Source organism: Chrysemys picta, chromosome 3 (genome assembly GCF_011386835.1).
Source record: "Chrysemys picta bellii isolate R12L10 chromosome 3, ASM1138683v2, whole genome shotgun sequence".
Taxonomy (NCBI): Eukaryota; Metazoa; Chordata; order Testudines; family Emydidae; genus Chrysemys; species Chrysemys picta.
The window spans coordinates 28726774-28745699 of record NC_088793.1 but is presented as its reverse complement, the minus strand read 5'-3'; the positions used below and the strand labels follow the sequence as shown (position 1 = coordinate 28745699).

The following is an 18926-nucleotide window of genomic DNA, read 5'->3' as shown; positions in this document are numbered from 1 at the left end:
TCAGAGAAAAAAATGTTTTTAGAAAACAAGGATTTTCCCTTTTGCCTACACATTTCTCCATAACTAGCATACTTTGTAGAAACCTATTCAAAAGAGTATACAAACTCCATGTTAGGGGGCTTATTCCTTCACCCTCTCACTTCCCTGGTCCTTCTTGCATGAACAGAGAGCAACAATGTCCGAAGGTGCAAACAATTCAATGTTTATTTGGGTGAACTTCCAGCAAGCATGATTCCAGTTTCCTTCCTCAGTGTCCCCCTTACCAGCTCTGACACCACAGAGCTTTGCCTGTGTCCCTGTTCCAGTCTCTGTTCCTAATTCCCCCCCTTAGCAAAACATGATTCCAATTTCCCACCCCTCCACTTCCTGATTTACTATATAGTGTGCTGTCAAACTTGAGTTCTGCTTAGCTATACCTTAACCAATCATTTTACTGAAATATAACTAACCAATCCTAACATATTGTAACATGATTATCTAACCAATTATATCCCACCACCTTAATTGTTTCTGTCTGCTGTATAATTAATTTTGTTGGGTGTGAACCAGACAGAGACCATGCAAATAATAGCAAAGTGGAAACTGTAATAATAAAACAATACAGAAGTGAGGATTTCACAACTACACCTATAAAGACATAAGGGTTTCCCAGCTGTGTCTATTGATAAGTGAGTTCTTACCAAACAGAAAACTATCAAACTAAATTTCCTCTTACTCTTCCCTTTATCTGGAGGTGATGGATCGAATCACCTTTTTAACAGCCCAGAACTGCCTTATTTCATTGTGACTGAGGACGTGATTATTCGCTTCCCACCTTATGGCTGCCCCTGCTGTTTAGCCAAAAGCCTTAGCCTAAGAACAAGGCTTTGGACTATCCTAGTGAGAGAAGGCCTATAAACAGGCAGACTGATTTTGATTCTTGTTTTGTACCTCTATAATTAGCTAAGTGATAAGAATACACCTAAATTCTTAAAGTATAGGCCTTTGCAGACAGGCCTGAATATCTATATCCTAACGCTCTGTAAAAATAAATACTTGGCAATGGTAATATAAACTTTCCTGTTGCTCTCGTGAAGCTGGTCGTGGTGGGGATGCGGTGTTTTTTTTTTTTTCCTGCCTTGGCTAAAATTAATGTGACTCTCACTATTCAGCTTTCAGGAGAGTTGCTTTAGTAACCAATGTGGACTAGCTTACCTCACTACTTATTACTGACTTCTCTAGTTGAGTATTTTCTCCTGATGAGCTTTGTTCTGGTTTAAAAATAAACAAAGCTATTTTTGACCATTAGCTTTCTTGTGTTTTTTGTTGACTTTGAATTTTACTGTTTTTTGTATTTAAGTACTTCAAAAAAAGTATATCTTTAAATCCTGAATCAGCTAAATTTGTAACTCTCTTCCTCAAAATACTGTAGTTTCCCTTTCAGCAGTTACAGAAAACAATTTAAGTTAGAGAAAGGAGCATGAGACTGAAAGTCAAGAACATGAGAATTTTAATTCCTGCCATGCAATTGATTTGCTCTGTTCTTGGAGTAGGTAAACTGAAACATAGAAGTAAAGCAATATCTATAAAATAAGCATTGACTTTGAGAACTTGGAATGAAAAATTTTGTAATTGTGTGCATTACACACTTAAAAACAAACACTAAATGTCCTTAAATTAAAACTACTTTTGGCCTAGAGGTAGGAAAATTGATCTGAAAACTCAGTGCAAAAATTTCACTTTAGATTAAGTTGATAGCAATTAGTGTTGCCAATTTTGGTTGGGCATATTCCTGGAGGTTTCATCACATGACATAATCTTCAGTGAAAGATTGATGTTTAATTTCTGGAGATTCCAGCACAATCCTGGAGGTTGGCAAGTCTAATAGCAATATTCCCATTGATTCTATTGGGACAAGAACTTCACCTTTGGTGCTTGCTAATGTTAGACAAGGCCTTTGGAGCAGTGGCTGTCTTATTGTGTCATAGAACACCAAGTAGATTGTTGGTGCTTAATAAATTAAATGCAAATAGCAAGCTATTGATGAGATTGATGCTACTTGTGCATACTACTGTAGTTATGAAGGCACTGCTATAATTAACTTTTTTTTTTTTTCTTTTTTCCCCCCCCTTTTAGACTGATGAGGTACATGCAAAAGATAATACAAGGCCTGGTGTTAACAGTCCAGGTAATTGAACTTACCCTGAGTTCTTAACAACATTTTGGTATCCGAGCAATGGCTTTTGAAATAGTATTCTTTAGAACAGGGGAGGGCAAACTATGACCTATGGGCTGAATCCAGCCGGTCAGGGCTTTCAATCCAGCCTGTGGGATTGCCAGCCCCATGGCGCAGCGGGACTAAGGTAGGCTCCCTGCCTGCACTGGCCCTGCGCTGCTCCCAGATCTCTGCAACCGCTGGGGGAGGGGGAGCAGAGGGCTCCGTGCGTTGCCCTTGCCTGCAGGCACTGTCCCCTGCAGTTCCAATTGGCCAGGAATGGGGAACCGCAGCCAATGGGAGCTTCAGGGATGATACCTGAAGGCGAGGGCACCGTGCAGCAGAGCTGCCTGCCCCGCCCCGCCCCACCCCACCCCACCCCCAAGAGCCATTGCCAGACATGTTGGCCACTTCCGGGAGTGGTGAGGGGCCAGGGCAGGCATGGAGCCTGCCTTAGCCCCATTGCGCGCTGCTGCTACCCCGGAGCCACTCAGTGTAAGCGGCGCCAGGCCGTACCCTGCACCCAACCCCCTGCTGAACCCCTCCTGCACTCCAATCCCTGCCCCAGCCCTAAATTCATGGTCCTACATACAATTTCTCTGCCCAGATGTGGCCCTCGGGCCAAAAAGTTTGCCCACCCCTGCTTTAGAAGATATCATGAGGCAGAGTTGGGCTGCATTGAGAGAGAGAGGCCCTACAAAAAGGTATAGCATATCTCAGCTCCTGGAGTCAAGTGATTAGGCCATAGTCAAATGGGAAAAAAGCTTGAGTTTCTAGTCCTCAAGTTTGCAAAGAAAAGTTTTTGAAAATGAAATCTGAATATAACTGAGGCAGGGATGTCTGCCTGAGTCTGCAGACACCTTCTCTCAGCCACTCAGGTTAACTTCCCCATGAGAGGTATTTAACTCTTGCTGGGGGAAGAGAATTCTTTGCCCTTTTTCTTTGGGGCAGGAGAATGTGAGTGCTGCAGACTTGGCCTATTGCACCCATCCATACTAATATACCTGGTTTCTAAGCAGCCTTCAGAAAACTGTATAGTAACAAACTTGGAAAATAGCATTTTTATAAATGGTTTGAGTGAGAAACATCTCTTGTTATACTCAGAAATGTGGTCTGAAGCTATTAAAATACTAAAGGGAGAGTATGCTGTTCGAGCAATTAAGGAACACAAGATGGATCAAGCAATTATTTTCTGCAGAACTAAAATAGACTGTGATAACATGGAGCAATACTTTATGCAACAAGGAGGAGGTAATATTTCTCATCTTAAACTTATTTAATCCATTTTATTGATGTCTCAAAATTGACTGTTTAGGCTTGAAATAGTCTTTCACTTTTGCTTTCTTTAAAGAAATACTAACACTTGATGTTTATATCAAATGGTTTTTTGTTCTTCTTTCAGAGTGTTTCAGATCTTAATTATAAAATTTTCTGAAAGCTGTAACATTAGTTAACCACTAGTTGCTCACCTGTGTTGATGGCATACTGTGATCACCAAACTTTTCTTGGCCTCTTGGCACTTTGAGATCCATGTACTGTAAAATGTATTTAGATGGTGATAAAACTTACTTGCTGTGTGTCACTTATACCTTCCAAAAAAAGGCTTAAAATGACTGCCCTGTAACAAAATAGTATGTTACTGTGATATGTCTGAACTGTATCTTCTGCCTGGCATTTAAAACCTCTTCTCATAGAGGTCGTCTTTGTACAATTATCTGAATACTGTCACCCATAAGTTCTGGACTTAAACTTCTATATATTTGTAGTATGCTGTCAGTGTGATTATTGAATGGTTTGTATATTTTTATTCTCTGTTTAATAGAATATTAATAACCTAACTTTTTTCAGGCCCAGATAGGAAAGGACATCAGTTCTCATGTGTCTGTCTGCATGGTGACAGAAAACCTCATGAAAGAAAACAAAACTTGGAAAGATTTAAGGTAAAAAACCAGGCTGTTACGGTGCTTTAGTCCCCAAAAAATCTGAACCAGGATGACTTGATGTGGAACTGCAATACTCGCAGACCATTGCAATAAGGGTGTTTATTTCATATGAGGCTGTCTGATACCAAAGGGCCGTGTAATATCTGGATTGAGAGAACAGTATGCAAAGTGTATCTGCCATTTTGCCCAACTACTTCTCCGTTTCATGCTACTCGGAGTTCCAGAGCGGGGTGAACAAGTCCTTCACAATGCAGTATGGAATGTGGAAAGATTACTACTTTTAGTAGCCTGCCTGCTTACCTGAAGTTATAAGGAAATAGTTGGTTCTTGAGCCCATGGGATAGGGCTTGTAATGTCATACATGGTGTCTTCTTAAAGCATGGCTTATGTTATTAATGTGTATGGCCAGTCGTCCAATTTTAGGAGCATCCACATTAAAATGGCTCATCAAGCCAGAGGCCCAGGATGTAATTGTTCACTATTGTCTAAACCCTTGTGACATGTTGTTCCTGTAATTAAGTTAGTGTAATTGATTGTGTATAGCTTCTAAAGACTAGGACCAATTTTTTTTTTTTTTTTTTTTAAGGAACCTAACATTAGGCTAAATAAGTAACCCAACTCTCAAAGGATACTCTATTTAAAGGCCATTGCAGTGACAGGGGAGGGGGGATTTTTGTTTTTAAAAACTGTAGTGGGTTTAACTATGAATTCAATTTTTCCTTAGAAAGGAGATGTCAGATTCTTGATCTGCACCGATGTAGCTGCTAGAGGAATTGATATCCGTGGTGTTCCTTATGGTAAGAAGTCTAAATATGATTAACACATGAATTTTAGCTATGGAACTCTGTAAGGATTTGCTTAAGTATGTGAATATGCAAACTAGTTAAACCGAATATATAACTACACTAAGAACTTTAAGGTTACAAAATGAAGCACTTGAATATTAGGAAGTGCATGGGCAATCTTAATTTGACCATCTTGTATATGTATGTGTGATGTTGCAGTCTTGAACTATGAAATCACTTATATTTTTCTGGGGGGGGACCCAGAAAACAGTCTTATACTGTGAAGTGTTGAGCAACCTTAACTATAGGTGTTGCTACCTGAGCTGGCTACAATTTTGGGGGGCGGAGGTTTGAAACAAGAAAAAAAAATTTAAAAATCTTTCTTATTAAAGGTAACTTGTCCTGTCAACTGTTTTGTTACTCTGTAAAACTGTGTTGCATATGCATGAAAAAGGGATTCCAGGAGAGTTGAGGCAGAATAAGTTAACAGTATGTATGATTACTATAAGTAATTAGCACAACCTGGGTTGTGTGCTCCCGCTATGAATTGTCCTACTCCTGTATGTGGTAACGTCCCCACTTTTTTTTTTTTTTTTTTTAAATGCAGTTATCAATGTCACGCTTCCTGATGAAAAGCAAAACTACGTTCATCGAATTGGGAGAGTAGGCAGAGCTGAAAGGTATGTTGGAACCTTCATCAGTCTTATGGGGTTTGTTTAATACTTCAAATGCACTTTAGAAATATTTATTTAAGTACTTCTTTTTTTTTTTTTTTTTTTTTTTTTTTTTCAAACACTTCAGAATGGGTCTGGCGATTTCCCTTGTGGCAACAGAAAAAGAGAAGGTAATTCTAATCCGAAAGCAGAGGCCCTGGGCAGAACAAAAGTTGTTTGGGTGAAGTTTATTGTGGCTGATATCTAACTTAATCTCTTGCTTTGGAAAACACTGGTTTGTTTGTATACTAAACTTTGGTTTAGTGCATCTGCATCTTTAACTGAGTATTGCAGTTCTTACACTGGATTTAATGAAAATAATAATGCATTAATATATGTGATTAAATAGTTTTTTTTTTTTTTTTTTTTTTTGTGTGTGTGGCATATTCTTCACTTCTTGTCTAGGTGTGGTATCATGTTTGTAGTAGCCGTGGAAAGGGTTGCTATAATACCAGGCTGAAGGAAGATGGAGGTTGCACTATATGGTACAATGAGATGCAGGTAATCTTTCATTTTGGTTTTTATTCAAAAAATCACCTTTTTATTTAAAAGGAAAAATAGCTGATATTAGTTTCTCAAGGATTGAGAGAAATGTACATTATAGTTTGTCTTGTTTAATTGAAGCATAAATCATGTTAGTTTCAAAAGCCCATGGATGAAGACTTTTTAAAAATATTTAAATATTTAAAGTGAAAATTGTGGTGGTTGGGAATATGTATTTCATTTTAATCTAAACATTTTGAAATTCATTTTGATTATTATATTATCCTGTTGATGATGATATCCAGGAACTTTTTTTTTCCCTTCTTCTATTCTTAGTTTTGGCACTGACTTACATCCAGTGTCTTCACAGATAAAATAACTCTGGTGATTCCATTGTGCTAGGATATTGCTAGTGAATGTTTTAATTACATCTTAACTGTCCTTTTTAAAAATGATTGATACATAGTAGAAAGCAGAATGTCTCACTTTTATGGTCTTGTCAAATAGACTGGTGACTATTAGTTTGCATGTCCATTTCAAGAATGTAATATTGCTTCATACAATAATTCCCAATCAGATTTTGATAACTTAAAGTGCAGCTGATTATGCTGCTATTGCACAGACTGATAGGAGAATCTTTTATTCTCATCTTCCATATCCAAAATAACATGCAGGTTCTGAATGCATTTTATCACCTTCCTAACCACATCCTGTGAACTGTTATAAAATGGGATTAAAAATCTGATATTCAATTCACTTCATTTACTAAGATGAAGTATCTCTTAAGACTACTTATCTGTCATTCCTCTTAACCTGAGAATAGCACTTTTATACAAGTACAGATTTTGTAATGGGATACATCCAATATGAAATAGCTGGAAATTCATGGCAACTTGCACTTGTGAAATATAATTAAATACCTTGTATGTAATAAAATAAGCAGTTAGAATAGCTGGTAGGCTGAACCTGTGTGGGTCGGCCCCATTAAAGTCAGTAGGGAAGGGGTTCTCAAACAGGGCATCATGACCCCTTGGGGTTGCAAGCTGTCAGCTCCATGGGGCTGATAGCCCCGAGCTCCAATTAAATTACCTCCCCTCCCCATTTTAATTTATAAGGGGGGAGTCCCAATCAGAGGCTTGCTGGGTGAAAGGGCTCACCAATATAAAATGTTTGAAAACCACTGCAGTAGGGGTACCGTATGGATGTAGGGGTCTTCCCATAGAGAGTTACTTGTAGTCTCAAAGGTGCCTTGATTTATAACCGTTATGGTTATTCTGGGATGTATTAAAAGGAGTGTCATATGTAAGACATGAGTGGTAGTAATTCCCCTTTCCTCACCATTGGTGGGGCCTCAGCTGGAGTACTGTGTCCACTTTTTGGGCACCACCCTTTAAGAAAGATGTAGACAAACTAGAGAGTTCAGAGAGCAGCAAAAATAAGAAGTTTAGAAAACATGACCTGTGAGCAATGATTGAAAGAATAGGCCATGTTTAGAAAACACGACTTTGGGGCGGGGGGACAAAAGTCTTCAAATAATGTAAAAGTTGGCTCTAAAGAGAACAGTGATCAGTTGTTCTCTGTCCACTGAGAGTAGAACAAGAACTAATAAGCTTAGTTTGTAACAAGGGAAATTTAGGCTGGATATTAAAAAGTGGGGGGGGGGGGGGAGGGGGGAGATTAAGCAATAGAACAAGTTACCTGGAAAGGTTGTAGAATTCTTGCCACTGGAGGCTTTTAAGAACAGGTTAGACACAAACAGCTGTCAGGGATTGTCTAGAGAGACTTAATCCTGCCGGAAGAGGAGATAAAATCACAGCAGTGAAGGGCTCGAAGGGAACTCAAGAGGTCATCTAGTCCAAGCTAGTATGGATACACTTCTGGGCCTTTATTTCTTTCAGGGCAAACTCCGTTCTTGGGTGTATGCCACTCCTGTTGGAACCACTGAACATAATTACTGGTTTAGAACAATATAATATCTTTTGTTTCAGAAATGGAAGAATCTTTAAGACTGAATTTTTTTTTTTTCCTTTCTTAGTTGCTGGGTGAAATTGAAGAGCACCTGAACTGTACTATTTCCCAAGTTGAGCCAGATATAAAAGTACCGGTGGATGACTTCGATGGGAAAGTTACATATGGACAAAGAAGGGCTACAGGCGGTAAGCAACTAATTAGTGTTCGGTAGTCTAGTTAAGTTTCGGTCTATTAGCGGAAACATTTGAAAGAGTGACTTAATAACTATAATAAATTGACAAAATGGTCCCTATCCTAAGCCTTGTAATTTTTATGTAACTACTCTTTATGTAACCTTTTGGAAAGCCCGTGTCACTAAACAAAGCATCCATGATTATTTTCACTCCACCTCCAATATCTATATGACTGTGATACATGGCAGGCCATCAAATGTAATGTCCCCCTCTGTGGTAATACAGGTTCCTGTTTTTTCAAAATAGAAATTTATATAAAAATGTGGCTGCTTGCACATAAGGACGTGAGTTCTTTTCAGGCAGTTGTAAGCGTGGGTATGTATTTATCTATGGCTGGGAGCATGCGTTTAACCATCACATAAATTTAGTTAAATAAACTGACCTTCTAAATTCTGATTTTATGAAAGGTATTTTTATTGGTTTTTGTCTAGATAATTAAAACTTGTTTCTAGTTTAGTTGCAACAGATAGGATTTACTGTGTGTGGTGAGGGCTGCAAGTTTGCCAGTAGCAAGTTAGTAAGATTGGAATAGCTAACTTTCTGAACAATTGCAACTGAACATAAGTACTGCTGACAAGTTATTTCAAGCATGTCCTTTAGAGTGTGGTTCTTTTTTTTGGCAGGTGGAACCTATAAAGGCCATGTGGATATTTTGGCACCTACAGTACAAGAGTTGGCTGCCCTTGAAAAGGAGGCTCAGACATCTTTCTTACATCTTGGCTACCTTCCTAACCAGCTGTTCAGAATGTTTTGAATGTGCCACACTTTAGGCAAGACTTGAATAATAATAAAAACTATAATCTTGTGCTGCCTCTCAGCAGTAGTATTTACAATAACTCTTAAAAACAAGGCACCGTTCTTGCATGTCAAGCAACCCTGTTGAAGAATGTAGACTCCCATGTTTTAGCTGTCATAAATGTTGGCCTAATAAAAGAGAACTAATCTAAACTTGTGGGGTTTTTTCTTTTTTTTTCCCCCTCACCCTTGAGTGAGTTTCCAGAATCACTAGTTATGTAGCGTTTTCATTTACTAAAAATACAAATGTAATTTATCCAGTTGAGTGAGAATGTTAAGTATCTTTGTAGTAAATATAAAATGATTTGTCCTGGTACTATTTTGTCAATCAGTCAACCTTGACAAAAACTTTTGTTCACTTGTGTTCTAGTTCTTTTAATTAAAAAAAAAAAAAATACTGGTATTTTTAATGCATGTTTATAACAAACAACTGTGACTCTTCACAAAGTACACTGTTTTAAAATAAATATTGTGGGGAAAAATCCATCAAGTTTCTTTTAAGTATCTTAGAAATTAGAGGTTCTGACTTGTATCTACAAACCCATGGAACTTAGGTCCTCTTAAAGCATCCTGCTTTGCTTGAGTATTGCAGAACATTGAGTCTTCTGCAATTTAGCATATGTAATCCAGTTTATTGGAGCAAGTAAATGAACACTGAATTCACTTGGCTAAATGGAAGTCCCTGGGACCAGGGGCCTGCAGCATTCATAAGCATTAGAAGTTAGTCTTCATCCTGCAGACCTTATAAATGGTAATAGTTGAAAGTGCTAGTAGGGAGGCTTTTGAATAGCCCTCTGATATCCCTGTGGATATCCTCTTTTTTTTTTTTATAGTAATAAATTGCATGCGCACATATTCAGGTAAAATCTGTCTAATGGCATTCCATTTAAAAGTTCGGATTTCTTCAATTTTGTGGCTTCAGGTAAAAACCCTTAATGTTACATTAAAATTATTTTCAGCGGCTTAACAAAGCAATTGCTGCTTTGACACTTACAATATCAGAACTTCCTGTAGCTTGGGATATTTTTATGTGTGGGGGCATGTGAGAGTGGTGGTATTGTCCTGTTCCCCTGAATATCTTCTCCATTCTTGTGAGCAGAAAACCAATTTCCAGAATTGGAGTAGTGTGCCTGCTTGCCAGAATGGAGGAAATGGCCCAGTGTGCATTGGGATGAGAACCCAGCAGCCTAGATTTTTGTCAAGTTGTCCCACAGAGAAAGATGAAGTATTTCAACATAGAGACTATGTTGTGAGAGTGGGACCGGGAGAGGGAAGAGAACTTAGTTATTTTGTCAGTAACTTAAAACTGACTTGCAAAATTGATGACAGATTCATTCGAACTTGATACCATAACTGAATTGGGCAATGGCCTATGAGTTCTCTTTTATCTCTGAAAATCTTTCTAGTATTCTTGTACTTGATACAAGCAAAGGTGCCACAAGTCAGGCAGGCTCTCACCACTGTGCGTTTCCATGTGGCAATGGAAGCCCACCATGTGACTTCACATCAGTAAAGGTGGTAATGGTTCCCTTTCCTCATCCTCAATATGACCTACACAAAGCAGGTGCACTTAACTGAAAAGTGTGCCTTAAGTAGTTCAAAAATTGTAGGTGTAAGTGAAATTTTCATTTTGCAATACTAAAATCACTTCATACAAACACACAGGCATCAGAATCATTCAGTGGGTGGAGATTTTTTTTTGTCAGTAAAGTTCCCTAAACATTCATCCAAGTGTAAAGCGCATAAATTTCTGAACAGAACTAGGAAAAAGACCAGATGTCTCAAGCAAGAGCCTTGTTTAGGCACCAAAATAAAAATGGAGAGGCATTAAATATTCACAATTCTGAAGTCCAATCCCAAGACTGAAGATAGCTAAATAAAGCTTTAAGTACATAGGTTTTAGGCACTCAGGTTTGGAAAACACTGGCTTTCTTTTTCCAGTGTCAGCCTCTCCCTTATATTTAAGAGGCTTTTTTCTGGTAGTTTCTAAGTATGTACTCTCGAAGACTGCAACATGACTTAGTGAAGGATTCCTGACTATGGAGTTTATTCCCTGTGGTAATCCTTCAGAACCTGGCTATGCTAAACAGAACGTAGTGCAAGGTGTACAGCTTTCTTAGTAGGCATTTATGTAGATTGTTGCTGGGGGCAGTTGTGTGTTTTGTTGAGGTGGTACATTGGCAAGGCGTTTGTGCTCCCTGTTACAAGGAATTAAACTGTATTGCTTATATTCAATCGGGCTGCCGGCTACATCAGTGGTAGTTTATAATATTACTATAACTTTTACTGATCATCTATCTCGGAAGATAAATAAGACCACCTTTCTAGTGAGTCCATAAAGCTGAAATCAACTAAGATGCTTAGGTTTTTTTTTAATCAAATTAGCTTGCTCTATTGACAAATAAGAGCAGGTGCTTGATGTTGGTTGTAGCTTAGGAGTCTTTGGGAATAGGCAAAGACGGATGCTGTATAGGCAAGCTACCTAGCCAAGGCCCCAATTAAGTGCCCTTTTCAAACAGGGATTCTTTCTGAATCAGGCAGTGTTGATTTGCTTTTGCATCCATGGCTGAGAGATGATAAAGATGGGTTGTTGCCACCAGTCTAAATATGGAGCAATTCTGTTGGTTTTAAGTGTAGTCACATCAGTGCAAATGAGGTCAGAATGTCTTGGGGTTGGGTGTTTGTCTAAATTCATTGCTAAAAACAAATCTATTGACTGCCTCATGGTGGTGCTAATGTTTCATTGATGCCTAAGGGGCACAAAATCTAAACTAGTCTGTTACTGCCACTTGGCGTCAATGTATTTTTTTTTCTTCCCTTTTTTATGGTGAAATTGCTTCAAGCTACTTTTGATTTAAAAAAAAAATTGGATCTTCGTGTATGGAGCGAAACTTAGTGTTCACAATGAAGAAACTCTGCTTCATTAGCTGACTTGTTGCTACAACAGGATTAAACATGCAATTTAAACTGTCAATATTTTTATCCGCCACTAACTATTTAAACAGTCTGTACCTTGTTTTGGGTACAATATGAATTCCTGCTGTAGACAGATCACCTGTACATGTCAAAACTGTTTATGTTCATTGCTGTTCTCCGTAACTCTAATAATCACCATGGAATGATAAATGTACAACCCTCTATGAGTAGCTCTGTTAATAAATGTCTTTAAATTTGAGCTATGAATGAAGAGGTGGTAATGATGGCCAGCAAATCAGTACATGTACACATTAATTGTTCCTGGCCAAAAGTGAGTTGTTATATTGGATTTTAAGAGTATAGTAAAATTTAGCAAAGAATACTAACTTTCACTCTTCCTGAACTTCTTGTTTTAGAAAAAATATTTTTAATGGGTGTAATTGGGAGGAGTAAAATGTGGAACTGTGTATCACAGTTCCACTTATTGAGCACTTTTGTATAGTCAGAAATAAAACAGTCAAATACAAAGCTGTTGAATTAGTATGTCTCATGAGAATTCATGCTCTTATTGGATGATTAACTATTGGAGTATTTATAACTACTGGTAGTAATCTTTCTTTGTTTTCCTTTTCTACACTATAAAGGTTCCTTTTATGGAAGGGAAAAGGATACAGATGGTGTTTGCCACTCTGTCCAAACTGCTTAGTTGGGGCCCCTTTTTAGTGTACTCCAAAGGCAGGAGTTCAGTGGTCTCTTATACTAAGTATGGTTCTATTTTGCTACTGTGAGGGCAGACAAAATTGCTTCTGGCAATACTGTGTTTTGCTTCAATGTTCTCATGTTTATGGAACCACACATACAAATAAATGTGCCTAGTCTACTTGAAGATGTAATTGGTCTGTGGTAACTTCCATATGTGAATATCCATATAATGCTATGTATCTAACTTATTTCCCCTCATACTTAAATCAGTTATCAAAATAGCTTAGGGCACATAGTGCTAACAAAAACTTGGGGATGAAACAAAATGAGCTGAGAGCTACAAGTTTATATTCTTGATTGGGGATTGCATGCATACATTCTGCAATGTTTTAAAATTAAGATTTTTATTTTTGGTGTGTGTTTGGGGGGGGGGGGAGGAGGAGAGAGAAATAAGGACTCGAGGTGGGTAGCTGTTTGGGTTGTTTAGTTTTTGATTTTTAATCCTTAGCCAGTCACAGTTCTACCTCTAGTCACCTGTGAACCAAGAATAACCATGAATTAGTTAAAAAACTTGTCTATAAAGTTGGTGCTGAAATGTCTAGTGAATGCAATATATTAAGAACAAACTTTAATTGTCAAGGGAATTCTCTACAATAGGTGCTAATAAGGTCTCTTCCAGGTTTAACTTCCATGTTTGAAAGTATTTCCTCATAATCATAATGCTGAATGATCTCCTCCCATAACCTTGCTGAGAGCTTCATACACTGGATGAGTGTGATTTCTGTTCTAGCTCTTTATGTATAGTGCTTTTCATCATCATATAGTGATTTTTATTTATAAATTTTTAAAGCCCTTTACGAAAGATCAGTATCATTATTCCCATCTTACAGATGTGGAAATGATGGCAGAGATGCAAAGTGACTTGCCCAAGATCACCCACCAGGCCAGTGGCAGAGCCAGGAATAAAACACTGATCTCCTGAGTCCACTGTACTGTCTACTAGTATAAGACCAGAAAGAGTCAGACTTGAGACCGAATAGGGACTAGGTCTCCTGATTTCATAGACCTCTGCTCAAGCCTGTATATCATGCTCCCTCTCTAAACATGATGATCTTACCAAGAATTTGTCCTAGTAATGCTTGAAAAATACATACTGTGCTACCTAAAATATTTTATCCATATGGGCCAAAAAAAGTAATCTTTGTAATGACCCATTAAAGATATCTAGTCACTAAAGTCCTGAATATTGTTGCTCATAGCTGATATACCATTATAAAGCAAGGGATTTAAAAGTGCTACATAGAACATTTATGTCCATATGCTGAACTGCGGTGTTATACTGCAATACCCAAGAGGGCATTAGGTGGGTGAGGCATACTGTTTCTAGTTGGCTGAAGACTTACTTTGCCTACAGTTATAGGAAAACCAATGTGATGCAGCAAACTAAAGCGAGGAAACAGTGTGAGTTCAACAAGTCAATCAGATCTGGCATGTATGCAAATATCCTACCAGTTAGAATGTATAAGCTAATGAAAGTACCCTGGCCCACCAGCCTTTACCTCCTGATTTTTATTAACTATCATCTGCTCTGGGCGAAAACCCAGCAGATAGTCCAAGCATAACAGGTAGCATCATCACATCTAACTTGAAACAAAACTAATTATCTCTATTTGATGCTAAAAGCCACACCATGAACACAGGCCAAAATGATCAGTAAAATCCCATTATAAACACCTGTTCTCCACACAAGCTATCTTTCTACTTCTTTTGAGCACCAGCACTTTCTAATGAAGCTTCATCTTATTATGTAAACTACATCCAAGATACTCACTTACATACTGGAGTAGCTGACATATTAGCAGCTGCTGTATTCTATATGCAGCGTCTGCAGCATGGTCTTCATAAATTTGTTGAGAGATGGTTGTGAAGGACAAACATGCTTTACTAAAGTGAATGAATAATTATTGTAAAACAGTGGTTATGAAATTTAGCTGCAGCTTAGTAGCCATATTTTAAAATCAGCTGCTTCAACATTCTAAGCCATTTGTATACATTAGGTTCTTTAAGGGTAGGTTACACTTTTACTTTTTGTGTGTTTCAATTCTGGGTAATATGACCATGTGTGTGGTTTTGTTTTGTTTTTTGTTGGTGCTATTTAAACTTCTAGCTGTGTGTGTGTGTGTGTGTGTGTAATTAAAAAGAGAAAATTGTATCCACATTGTCCTCTTGTATCGTAAGTTAGAGCCCAATGCAATTTGAAATAGAATATTATACCTTCATAATTGGGTTTACAATAACTGTCAGCTGATCCATACCTACAGTGCTGCTACCAGTACTTTTAGTGTGCCAAACTAATGAATAGAACACTGTTTTTCCAAATTCAAGGAAAAGAGTCTCTCAAAGCTTTAAAATGAGCAGAAGCCACTTAAAGTTCTCTGACAACAGTCCAAATTACATAAAAATCTTGCTGTGACAGCTTGATGTGCAATATGCTACTTTTTCACTAGTGTCTTTATTTAATCCAGTTTTCTAAAGCACATAGTACCTTGAAATATACAGCAGTCACACTTTTCTCCTTAGCATCCTACTGAGTTAAAAAAATTAAACAAAAAAAAAAAACACAGAACGTGTGCTTTCAACCTTCCTTAACTGCTTTAAAGGACACGATCTTTGCATCTCACAGCATAAATTTTTTACCTCTTATTTATTTGGCAAATGAACTTTAAAGTGTAAATATGTTTCGTAAAGCTGAATGATTGACCAAAAATGAAAAATAAGTTAAAGCCAGGTTGATCTATGGTGCCCCGTCTACCTAGGCTGCAAGGGCTATTCTAGACCCATTTTATTTAGTGTGTGGTCTTGCATGCAATCTATACTCAGAGAGGTGTCCTAGCATGCACCGTTCTGCAATTTATTGAATACAGCAAAAAATGCCCAGGACCTGGTCAAGTTAAACATAAGATAACCCAAACAGTCAGGGATATGGGTTTGCAATTAGAACACATCCTCCAATTTCATCTTGCCTTTGCAATTCCCCCCTTTTTAAAAAAGTTATTTTATTTTGAAGAGAGACCCTGTAAAACCCTTTTCCTACTCAGACTGCATGTGTCCAGAATCATACCTGCTTTTTGTTACTAAAGTAAACAAGTTAGTTGCCTTTTATTCCTGTTAAGCCTGCATGCTGAAGAGAGCAAACTGTATATTGTTAATTCTCCATACATTTGTTTGCATAGTTCCAGTTAATTTACATCTGTTGTTAACCAGTTAAGACCATGGGGTTTGCACAGGGGTCATTGAAAGCCTAATTTGGCCTGCAAAACTTGTCATGAGTGTGAGAAGGGGAATTTGAGGGGGGGGGGAAACTTGCAGAGCCCATGCTCAGTTTGCATGGCTGCCAGTTAGAAAACAATACATCTTGTAAACACAGCTCACTGGTAAAAGTTTTCAAAAGTGACCAGTGCGTCAGGTGTTTCAATTTTAGGTGTGCAACTGAAGATACTTTTAAAGGGTCCTGATTTTTAGAAAATGCTGAGCCCCCACCCTCTGAAAATCAGGCCCCTTTCTAAGGTGTCTTAAAATCACTAATCACGTTTGAAAAACTTAGCTACTGAGAGAACTTTCTCCTCCACTCACATGCCATCTTTTTATAGTCGCTCTTCAGAGCAGAATCATACTTTAAACATTGCATATTAAAGGTAGCCTGCCTTCCTGAAACAGAATGAAAAGTTACATATGCTCCCTACATCTAGCAATCTGAAGTCCCAGTTTTAGTTGTAATCTGGCTTTAAACATATTTCATAGTTTATGCATTAAGATCAGGCCCAGTATTATTCAAATTATTATATAGTTGGGAACCCTGATGTGCAGAGTTGCAACACTCACACTATAGCAACTCTTAAATGTATTAATAAACTATAGTTGTAAATATATCCATCACAAACACCCCAACTTAGTAAGATAGAGATACTACAGCATGTACATCTACACACCCGTATGAACCACACCATCCCTTATAGAACAACCTGAAGTGTTAGCCATCGTCTTCCTCATCACCGTCACCTTCCCCATCATTACCAGTGGCCATCATTCTGGCACCTCCCAAGGATGGACTCTCTCTCTCTCTCTCTCTCTCTCCTACTGCCCCTAGGCTGGGATGCCACTTTTGTAATATGTTACGCTGATGCCGTTGTGTTTGATGCCTATTCAGTAGGGGATTTTTCCCCTTTTCCTTATTTGTATTTCTTCACCTTACTAATGTTGGAGTGTCTTTTTCCTATAGGTTACTATATCAATGATCCCAACTTATTATCATATACATCAATTCGTTACCATGGCCCTTTTGTGAGTAGGTATCACATTTGTTAATTTTGTCCAAACCGGTTATTTTGGTTCTTCCCAAGTTGTGGTGTACCTGTTAAGTTTAAAAAGATACGAACTTAGGAAAGCCCCTATGCCAACCTGCTTCAACGCATCCTCTATGTTAAAGGTCGCAGCCATATATGAACCTTCTGCTTTAGCTCATCACTATGTATCTAGCTGAAAGATCCCAAACATATGTATGCTAAGCTTGCCGTAGCTCAATATACAGGATGTGGCCTCCAGGTCCTTTGTGTTACAGCCAAAATACACTCTAATATAAACCTAGTCTAATAAAACAAATAATCAAACCCATAAGAAAAGATATAGAGGCAAGCAAGCAGGCTAGCCTTAGATATATCTCATGTACCTGTTATGTACATCCATTCATTGCCAAGATGATTCTGTGGTCCGAACTTCCCCTCTAACTCTATTTGCAGCTCCCCAAGTACTTGGAGTTTTCCACTGGGCCATTTATCTGTTCAAAGTCCATAGGCCTCAAGCCTTATGCTAACTTGCTGAAGCTAATGTCTTACAGGATACAGGCCTCTAGGTCCTTGCATTACTGTTGAATATAATGCAAAGCAGTGAATATAATAAAGGCAAACTAGCCTTTAACATACTGATCAACCCATTCTACCTACTGTGGCAAAAAGTTGTGTTCTCTCCCTCATCCTGTGCCAATTCTTTAGAATGATGGCCCTGTGCTTTGTACTACTGTTGTACCTATTGGATATTTTGCTGTGGCACATCTTCCCAGAGAATTTTTACTATATCTAGAACTTCCATCTTAATTATTTAAAAAAGAAACCCCAAACTTCACTAGTCTGTGTCCTACATTAAGCTAATTAACCTGAGCGCAAGGGCCGCTACATCTCCAGAGAGCAGAATCTGCAGCTCTCCAACTGTTGCTTAGTAGAGGGCATTTAAGAAGAGAAGAATGAGTTCATTTAGTGAGGTGCTGCTGATGTGAGAAACCTCTTCAAGGATAACAAGGGCTCATTATATGGCTTTTCTTAGAGCCATCCTTTTTAATTTTGGTTTATTTTGAAATGCCTGTTGTAGCAGCATGAATGTTTATAATGGTTGTTGGTTTGCTTGCAACCCAGTTGCAAAAAGCTTTTATTTTACAAGTACATTGTATAACAAAGTAAAATCTAGACTTATTAGTTATGAAACCAATATTAAGATTTTGCTTCAGTTTCAAGAATGAAAAAGTTCCTTGTTGTGTCTAACAACGTGATCTGAAATAATCACACATTGCATTGAGCTCTGAAGGAGAAATTCAGGTCTCAGTCCTATTCATACAAGTATGCCATGCTCAGATGGTTGTCTCGTTGAATTCCACCACAGGATAAAGCCCCTACCTACTTCATGCTTTTCTTAAGACAAATTTTTCTAATGTGTGTACTCAAGGGGTTGCAATCTGCCCCCAACGAAGGGGACATTCCCCTATTGATTCAGCTGTATTGCTGCTTGGTACTGTGCCACTGCTACCTCCCTTTCACGGTAGAGAGGGTAGGAGGAAGCACAGCAGAGGTGAAGAGATAGGGTGGCCAACTTCCTAATTTATGAGGACTGGACCCCCTGCCCCGCCCCTTCCCACGAGGCTCTGCCCCTGCCATGCCTCTTCTCCCGAGGCCTACCTCACACTCACTTCAGTTCTCCCTTCCCCGCCATTGCTTGCTGCTTTCCACTTCCCTCCTCCCAAGCTGGGCTTCCTCTGCTCCAGGGCTGGGATGGGAGCTGCAGCCCAATGCAGAGCCTGCTGCCTGCCTGACCATGAGATGCCGGTAGGATGCAGCCCCAGCTGAGCAGGGGTGGGCGCGGGTTGA

General features: G+C 38.6%; 1 protein-coding gene across 4 annotated transcripts in view; it reads left to right on the top strand.

The window, feature by feature from the left end:
- Positions 1–9270, top strand: part of DDX1 (DEAD-box helicase 1) — a 36272-nt gene extending 27002 nt beyond the window's left edge. For 3 of the 4 annotated variants that reach the window (XM_065587672.1, XM_065587670.1, XM_065587671.1), the window contains exons 18-26: positions 2116–2167; positions 3299–3445; positions 4043–4134; positions 4862–4934; positions 5530–5602; positions 5724–5766; positions 6041–6136; positions 8154–8274; positions 8946–9270. In XM_065587672.1, the coding sequence (XP_065443744.1) occupies positions 2116–2167; positions 3299–3445; positions 4043–4134; positions 4862–4934; positions 5530–5602; positions 5724–5766; positions 6041–6136; positions 8154–8274; positions 8946–9076 (828 nt within the window). In that variant the 3' untranslated portion in view covers positions 9077–9270. Of the gene's footprint in view, positions 1–2115; positions 2168–3298; positions 3446–4042; positions 4135–4861; positions 4935–5529; positions 5603–5723; positions 5767–6040; positions 6137–7254; positions 7410–8153; positions 8275–8945 lie in introns of those variants that run through there. The other variant, XM_065587673.1, reaches the window with a different exon arrangement.
- Positions 9271–18926: the final 9656 nt, after the last annotated feature.